The sequence below is a fragment of the Lampris incognitus genome, chromosome 12, assembly GCF_029633865.1.
Source record: "Lampris incognitus isolate fLamInc1 chromosome 12, fLamInc1.hap2, whole genome shotgun sequence".
Taxonomy (NCBI): Eukaryota; Metazoa; Chordata; class Actinopteri; order Lampriformes; family Lampridae; genus Lampris; species Lampris incognitus.
In genome coordinates this window covers 20,573,101-20,582,126 of record NC_079222.1, presented here as the reverse complement: position 1 = coordinate 20,582,126, position 9,026 = coordinate 20,573,101, and the positions used below count along the sequence as shown (strand labels likewise).

Below are 9,026 nucleotides of genomic sequence, written 5' to 3'. Positions count from 1 at the left end.
CTATTAGTCAACCAATGGGCTTTGCGCACAACCACACACACACACACACACACACACACACACACACACACACACACACACACACACACACACACCGTATTCGTTTGTTCGTTCATTCAGTTATTTGTTGTATCTAACTTTCTTTTTTTTTGTTGCTATATCCAAACTGAGAAAGGTCCGGCCCACACTAGTGACGTCTTCCCAGCTGGAAAACGTGCGTGATGAGGAAACGTTAGAGAAAAACGTCTCCTTTAAGGTACGTCACGATGACTGCTATACAGTGCGACGTGACGTATTAAACAAACGTCTGCTCGCTGTTGCTGGCTTGGTTTACGTCGGCCATCCATTTAGATGTCGCTATGTAGCAAATTGAAGACAAAACGTGTACTTTACATGCTTACACCTCAATAGATTGCTGCTACTGGGTGTGTGCACCAAAGAAAAATGTCGCAAAACGTTTTATAGTCCAGTCGCTGACGAAGCACCGGCTTTGCTTTGAGGAAGAAGACCTTCGGGGGGATGTACAGGTGAGATTACCATTGATTTGATTTTGAAGAAGGAAAAAAAAAACTTGTTCGTTTCTTAACGAAAACGTAATTCTTAATATGAATAAATGTTATTTGCAATTGATGGTATTTATAAATATCTGTGAACCGGATTTTGTCGTCTTAAACATACGCAATGCTAAGACAGCTCTAAGTTCGCGGACAGTAGCGAATGATCCATACATGCTACAGATCTCAGCGTTTTTGGGGTGTTATGCTTAAGAAACATAATTACAAAAGCAATTTATAATGTACGGGCCTACATATATAGTATTGTAGCGACCGGGGGAGCGCTGGGGCTCATGAGACTGTTGGTGTAGAGTTGAAATTGTCGATTTGTGTGTTTAAATGTTGTGTTCATGTTTTGGTTATTGTTTTGTTTGTTTGGGGGTTTGACTTGGACTGTGTAGAGCCGCGTTTCCCAACCCAGTCTTCATGGAACTCCTATCCTGCAGATTTTCATTGTAACCCTGCATAGGTAGCCCTGCTTGTACTTACTCAACCAATCATCTCGCAGCACTTAATTATGCAAGGTGTGCAACATCTAACTTAATTCGTTGCTGATTGGTTGAATAACTACACACAGGTACCTATTCAGGGTTGCAAAGAAAATCTGCAGGACAGGGGTTCCTACTGTTCCTTGAGGTCTGGGTTGGGAAACACTGGTGTAGAGAACTGTTACTGACTGACTGACCTTAGGACCATGTCGGTGTGAAAATAAAATAGCACTCCCGGGGTCATACGGGGTATGCGGCATGGGAGTTGCGATTAAAAAGAGATCTCTGCCACTAATGCTTCCACGCCGGCTCGCCACATTGGTGTGAGAAGTGGGGTTGATCTGAAGAATGGAGAGGGAAATCCAGAGACTGGAGTGGGACATTGAGCAGACCCATTGGTGCTTGGAAAACTTGGCGTGGTTAAGGATGGAGCCCGCCAGAGATGGAAGTTTTCCAGCCCATGGCTCCAGTGCACCGCGGCTCCACCACCCCCTAGATGCCAGGAGGACCAGCGCCGGGGAGTACATGCTGCCCGCCACTACCGATCGACCCCTAGAGGCCAGGAGGACCAGCACCAAGGAGCACATGCTGCCTGCTGCCCCTGATCCCCCCATAGAGGCCAGAACCACCAGTATCGGGAAATGCCTACTGCCCACCGCTACTGATCGCCCCCTAGTGAGCAGGAGAGACACTGTGCATGGAGGGAAAGACTGCAGGTGCTCCTCAACCTAGCCCCAGCACAGCAGAGAGGCTTCCAAGCCCTGACCATGGCATTGGAGAGGCGCTTGTGGCAACGGCTCTTCACTGACCAGAACAGGGAGCAGCTAGCCAGCTACTGCCGCCAAGAGGGAGAGAGCCTGGGTACCTTCGTCGCAGATGTGCAGCTACGTACCCAACACCTGCAGCTACGTACCCAACACCTGCAGCTCAACACAGCCGCCCAAGAGGAGCTGGTGCTCCGTGCTGTCCTGCGGGGGCTCCTGCTGAAACAGTTGCACCAGCATGTCCACCTCACCATGCTCCAGTCCCTCACTAAGGCTCTCTGCGAAGCTGAATGGGCCGGCAGGGCAATGACGGTGGAGTGGCGTAGTGAGGGGACTGCCACTCCAGTCTCCAGCCCCACTTCAAGGCCGATGCATGCTGGTTGGCTGCCTAGGTCACACCAAAGGACTGCATTTAGACTGTCAACTCCGCAGTTGATCCTGCTGGGCGCTGGTAGACACGGGGTCTACCATTTCCTTGGTGCGACTTGGCATCCTCCCAGGCACCACCGGCCCCCTGTCAGTAGCATGATCACAAACCAACACCCAGCTGATGGCGGTGACAGGGGAGAAGACTGACATGTGAGGGAAGAGGTCACTGCGAGTCCAGGCTGGAGACCAGGAGCTGACACACGAGTTCTGGCTCGCCAACATCTGGGACCCGTCCATCATCGGCCTGGACCTGCTGACCCACTGGGGAGGCTGTATTAACATGTCGGCGGCAACCATCACCCTCGGTACGAAGCCTATGGCACTTGTCTGGTCCGGCCAGGGGAGGAGGAGTGCGCTTAGGGACTGGCGAGCCAGTTGCTGAGCAGCTGCAGCTCAGCAGACACAGAGCTCTAATGCGGCATTGGAGTGCTGCTACTGCCAGCAGCAAGAGGAACGGTGCCAGATGACGCCGACAGTGGCGGCCGTCCAGACCATCAGCAACGAGAAGAGGTGGGAGGTGGTTCCTGTTGACCACACAGCAACTGAGGCAGCAGCAGGAGGCAGATGTGGCCCTTGCACTGGTGAGAGACTGGCTGGAGAAGGGGCAGTGCCCCGAGTGGACAGAGGTGTCAGCGCTGGGCCCCAAGGTAAAGACCTTCTACTGTCAATGGGGCAACTTCGAGCTCCATGATGGGTTGGTGTACCGGAGATGGCAAGCTCCCCTCCTGCAGCTATTGGTGCTCAGTGTGCTCCATCCCCAGATTTTCCAGATGGTCCATGGCTCAGTGGGGGCAGGGCAGTATGGGAACACCAAGACCTTCCACCGCCTCATAGGGTGGTTCTACTGGCCTGGCTGTCGACGAGACATGGAACTACCCGTGCACTGCTGCGACTCCTTCACCTGCCAGGCCCAGGGTGGCTCAAGAGTGCAGCAGAAGATGGCCTATGACACACGGTGCTTTGGACGGTCTGGTGGCCAGTGGCGACACTGGGCTTTTGGGGGACTATTTATCGGGTGATGGGGTCGTTAGGGACGGCTGACCCCTCAGGTGGGGATTGTGGAGCGACCGGGGGAGGTGGTCGCTCCGTCTGTCAGCGGCTCCGCACTGGGCGGGCTGGGCTTATGGTGTAGAGTTGAAATTGTTGATTTGTGTGTTTAAATATTGTGTTCATGTTTTGGTTATTGTGTTGTTTGTTTGGGGGTTTGACTTGTACTGTGTAGAGGACTGTTACCGACTGACTGACCTTAGGATCGCGACTTAGACTGATGTCGCCAGTTGCGATGTCGGGGGACATCGTTATGTTGTTGTCTGCTCTGGCCGGTGTGAAAATAAAGAGCACTGGAGTTGGGGTTTAAAAGAGATCTTTGCCTTTCGACTCATTCTTCCTTGCCGGCTCACCACAGTATTGTAGTGACTGGGGGAGGCAGTCGCTCTGACCGTCGGCAGAGCTGCACTGGGGAAGCGCAAGGATTCATGGCACTGTTAATGTTCGAGATGGGATTGTTGTTGATTGTTATATTTGTATTTTTGTTGTTTTATTATTATTATTTATTATTATTTTGTTCTATTTTTGGGGTGGCACGGCGGCCCAGTGGTTAGCGCTGTCGCCTCACAGCAAGTAGGTCCTGGGTTCGAACCCCGTGGTTGTCCAACCTTGGGAGTCATCCCAGGTCGTCCTTTGTGTGGAGTTTGCATGTTCTCCCCATGTCTGCGTTGGGTTTGCTCCCGGTGCTCCGGTTTCCCCCGCCATCAAAAGAAACATGCATGTTAGGGTTAATATTCCTGTCTGTGCCCCTGACCAAGGCAATGGGAAAAGATCTGGAGTCGGTCACCGGGTGCAGCATCAAGGCGGCAGCCCAATGCTTCTAGCTACACGGATCACAGCTAGGATGGGTAAATTTGCAGTAACTGAATTTCCCCAAGGAGATTTATAAAGGAAACTTAATTTAACTTAATTTGATTGTTGCGTGTTCGGGTGTTCTGTTCATGTTGGGATGTGTTGTTTGGCGGATTGACTCTGACTGAGTAGAGGACTGTTTACTGACTGACTGACCTTAGGACTGTGACTTAGACTGACGTCGCCAGTTGCGACCTCGGGGGGGAAATCGTTGCGCTGTTGTCTGTTCAATTGTAAATAAAAGAGCATTCCTGGGGCCGTGTGGGTATGGGGCATAGGGATTGCCATAAAACGGAAATCTCTGCCTCTTGTCATCCGTTCTCTCACGCAAGCTCGCCACAGTATTCTTTTGTCACTTTTCCAAGTGTGCACAATGTAAACGTAAGCACGCCAGTGGTGCAGTAAAAATGTATTATGTTTTCTTCACAGAGAGACCGGTGTTTGGATGCTCACACTGACCCATGTGAAACATTGCTGATTGGATTTCCACATGGTGAGGTTGACACTGTCAATGGCCACACTTGGCTTAACAACCTAACAATGTTGACTTCTACCCTAGAAACGGCAGTAGCAGAGGACCCGGCCTGTAACTGCGGCTCTGTGTTCTATGTGTCTGAAGTAGCCCACTCATGCCTGTGATACCCATCCCTCGGCGTGTACGCAGCTTCCATGGCCCCAACATGACCTGCATGCATTCAGCATGTGGGCCTACACATACCGCCCAGATGGGGCAGACTAAGTACAGCAACTTTGACTTATACCTGCGCTCCCGCTTAATGTACAACTTCCTCCGCTTCCTTCTCCATTTTGGCTGCAGTCTTCTGACATCCTTGCTGTGGGTGGCGCTCTCTGCTTTCCTCTCCCTTCAGTACGTAGGTGTTAAGGGCTTCCTGCGCCTGCAGTACAAGCTGTCAATTGTCCTGCTGTTGCTAGGACAACAACAACTTGATTTTCGGATGCTTAACGATATGTTCATTTACAGCATGCAGGTAACCATGTTTCTTATGGGGGGACTAGGTTGGTGTTTTATGTTGTTTTTGGAAATGTAACCCCAATTTGGCGGCATGGTGGCCTAGTGGTTAGCACTGTTGCCTCACAGCAAGAAGGTCCTGGGTTCAAACCCTAGGCCATACCAGGTCCTTTCTGTGTAGACTTTGCATGTACTCCCCCTGTCTGCGTGGGTTTCCTCCGGGTGCTCCAGGTTCCTCCCACCATCAAAAAGACATGCATGTTAGGGTTAATACTCCTGTCTGTGCCCCTGACCGAGGCAATGGAAAGAAGAACTGGAGTTGGTCCCTGTGCTCTGCAGCTGCCCACTGCTCCTATATAATACGATGGGTTAAATGCAGAGAACAAATCCATTGTAACCTGTACAATGACAAAATAAAGTGGCTTTCATTTTAATTTCAGTTGCACTACATGAAAAATGTAGCATTGTGCTATGTGGATCTGCAGCCACTGCACCTTATATCTTAGGAAGTGATTGTTTCTTGTGGGACAGTAGCCACTGTGAACATTTTCTGATGCAATGTGAGAAAAAGACCTCTAAAATCTAGTCAAAAAATCTGTTTTGGTCAATTATAATTTTTGTTTCAGTTCTGCAAATACATGAAAGAGAGAAGAAGAAACCCACCTTTGTCATTGCACAGGTTACAGTGAATTAGTTCTCTGCATTTAACCCATCCTATCGTCTAGCAGCAGTGGGAAGCTACAGCACCCTGGGACTTACTCCAGTTTTTCTTTCCATTGCCTTTCTCAGGGACACAAACAGGAGTGTTAACTGAACACACATGTCTTTTTGATGGTGGGAGGAAACCGGAGCACCCGGAGGAAACCCACGCAGACACGGGGAGAACATGCCAACTCCACACAGAAAGGACCTGGGACAGCCTCGGGTTCGAACCCAGGACCTTCTTGCTGTGAGGCACCAGCGCTAACCACTGGGCCACTGTGCCGCCCCAAAATGATGACCCCAGTCCCTAAGGACTGTAGACAGCACATTAAAGTCCTGCTTTGGTTTCTAATGTGTATATGTCTAAGAAAATATACCACCTCTAAACAATTATAACGCAACACTGTTTTTTAAAGGGGTCGTACAGTGAAGACATTAGTTTGATTGTTACATTTACATTAAGCAGAAGTGGCAAGATATTGAGTCTAGGGGGCAGTATTTTACCATGAATATGAATCCCTATGTCACAGAAACCTGACATATATATGTGAGCAACATGCATCTTGGTTGTTTGACGCAAGGAAGTAACGTGCCAAATTAGATGAAATGAACGGTGATGTTAAAAAAGAAACCATAAAAAAACGAGAGAGCCATATTGCCCGGATTTAGATAAGGATTATATTGTGTGCAGCCGGCACGATACACCATAAGTATGTAATTTACATTGAATTAAGCGGCCGAGCACATAATTAAGTTTGGAGTGATCACCCACAATGGTATTTTTCTTTTTTCTTTTTTATCTTGCTTTGTTTATTTGCATTCCTTTTTTTGGGGGGGGGGTGATTCTTAATGGGATATACTTTTTTATGTAAAAATATTTAATAAATCTTCTGTTACCTAATTACACTGTGCTTACATATTTTTGTTCTAAATAACACCTATGATGGCACGCCTCGAGCCCTGTCACAAGACTGTTTGACAGTTACAAGTGAGGGTGGCCTCGGGTCAAGTGCTCGATCAGTCGCCCCTCACATGGTTTTAGATTTTCTCTGACAGAGTTCTTCTGTTTGGCTTCTCTGTTTGGCTTCGGCATACAATGACCAACCCCTGCCAGACCCCTGTGTATCTGCCAACCATAACAATAGACATGGCTGTTCCTGATCACCTTATATAGTCTCTTTTCCACATGGCCTAAAGTATACATACATAATCTAAGGAGGACAAGATGGGGGGGAAGCTCTGAAAGCAGACCTTTTAATACCTTTGCCTCCTTATTTTGGTTTTACTTGAGAGCATCGCCTAACAGCAAAAGTCTGTGCAGAATAGTATAATAGACACAATTGCAAATATGCAATGCATCGCAAAAGAATAAATGTATTAAGGGCCCTGAAGATAATATATTTAGGGGGGTGTTTTCTTTCCTCTATACATTGTGCCAATATATGACATGAGTAGAAATCTGCAGGAGGCGCCATTAACAGTTTTGAAAAAAAAGGTGAACAGTAGGTCTACAGTTTTCATACTAGAGAATATATTGCTAATAAAGTAATGTATAAAGATTTAGATACACTTCAGTGAGTCTGCTATAAATAGAATACAAATTAGGCTGAAATTTAATTTTAGCAGCCAGTCTCCCCCATTTTATCCTTTTAAACCAACGTCTATTAATCCATGATCCTCTAATGCAGATGAAGCAAAGACACACTATAGGAATTCAACCCTACGACATGAACTCATATCGCACTGAGGCTGTTTAAGTGCCCTGACAGAGACATGCTTTTGGGACTGGTATGGCCTCAGCCTGTTAATGCATAATCAGTGGGCAACAATACCCTATTGTTCGGAGGATCAACACATCATATGCCTCATACTCTGAGCCATTCTGATCTGACAGCCCAGAAACACCAGAGATGAATGTGAAAATGGACTGACATGTAACAACAGCGCAGTACAGTAGATGGGACTTGGTTTTACCTTGCACTCAGTTATATTAGCACCTGTGTGAATATGAAAATATAATGGTTATAATGATTCTTAAGATGAATAGATTGTTGCTAAGTCAGTTTTCATGTGTGCCCCATTTATCAAGCGTTGCCAAGCGCTCGCCCCTACCTGATGAGCGCAAATACTGCAGTATATTTGAGTAGGCCATCGCTGCCTGGCTGTTTACCAGAGGTTATAAACACCACAGCAGGGAATAGTGATAAAACAGTTAGGAATGCAGAGTCGAATATCCACGGTTTTCATATATAACTTAAAAGTTGTAACATTTGCAAGACTACATTTTTTTTAGTTTCTTTCCCCCTCTACATTGTTAGCATTATATGTTAATTATTTGCCTTGGAGAATTCCTTCTTCCAGTTAAACAGCTAGTTATGTTGTAGCCCATACTGCTGTTAGGAATACAAACAGAATAGGTACCGTATCCTCGCTCGTTTCATTCAGTTACAGATTTAACACAATTACACTTTTTTTGCAGTTATTTGGCCTTGAACGGACAAGACCAGGTAAGCACCCGGTGGGACCCAGATTCAAATTCCAAGGACCAACAGGAAGAAGACAACCCAGTTAGGTGGCAAGTGTAGGGCAGGGTAGCAATGAAGAAGCATGGTCTAGAGAGACCCTGAACCCAAAACCAGTTTTGGAGCAACGCTGGGCTCACTAATAAGCTCTCTCTACTTCTGTTCAGATTGCTTGTGGTAGCAAGCTAAAGAGAAACTAGCATTATTACTGTAATGGCAATTATGGGTGTATTTTTTAAATGTCCCCTGCTCTGTTTTATTACAAATTAAAAGCCCAATGGGCGACTCGTCCACCCTGCTAACCAATAGGCTACTTATCAATTTAGCAGTTGCTTAATAGACATTATAATGATAATGCTAATCAGAATAAAGAGAATGCTGTGTCAGCAGAATGACGGCGACGACCTGAAGTCAGTTGAGAGGTAGTCAACTGGAGTTTGTAGGGTAAAGCAGCTGTGGCTGTGATTCCCCCCCCCCTTTTTTTTCTTTTCTTTTTCTTTTTTTCTCTCTTCGGTGGAGAAAAGTTGACTTGAGGTCAGCGCAGGCAGTGGGTGATTTAGGAGAGCGGCACACATGCGCATCATGAAGCCTAAACTGTCATAACATCAGGGCCACGTGAGAGACCCTACACATGTAAAGTTGCTTTAAGGACATGGGGCGCCCTTGCCTATTTTCAGTAGCCCGAACACAGCCCGCTT

The 9,026-nt window shown here is 47.3% G+C and overlaps 1 protein-coding gene across 2 annotated transcripts; it reads left to right on the top strand.

Moving 5' to 3' along the window:
* The first annotated feature begins 303 nt into the window (after nt 1-303).
* LOC130122042 (transmembrane protein 250) lies at nt 304-8,412 on the top strand. Of its 2 annotated transcripts, none has more exons than XR_008811107.1 (3): nt 304-527; nt 4,564-4,627; nt 8,286-8,412. XR_008811107.1 is itself a non-coding variant. In XM_056291063.1 (3 exons), exon 3 carries the CDS (start codon nt 4,764-4,766, stop codon nt 5,181-5,183), a length of 420 nt encoding a protein of 139 aa, XP_056147038.1. In that variant the 5' UTR covers nt 304-527; nt 4,564-4,627; nt 4,694-4,763; the 3' UTR covers nt 5,184-5,308. The 2 variants fall into 2 exon arrangements, 1 of the variants encoding a protein (XP_056147038.1); XM_056291063.1 differs by lacking the exon at nt 8,286-8,412 and adding an exon at nt 4,694-5,308.
* Nucleotides 8,413-9,026: the final 614 nt, after the last annotated feature.

Bases quoted from the DNA above. Each gene is read 5' to 3' on its own strand.
- LOC130122042 (XM_056291063.1), top strand. From the start codon at position 4,764: ATGCCTGTGATACCCATCCCTCGGCGTGTACGCAGCTTCCATGGCCCC.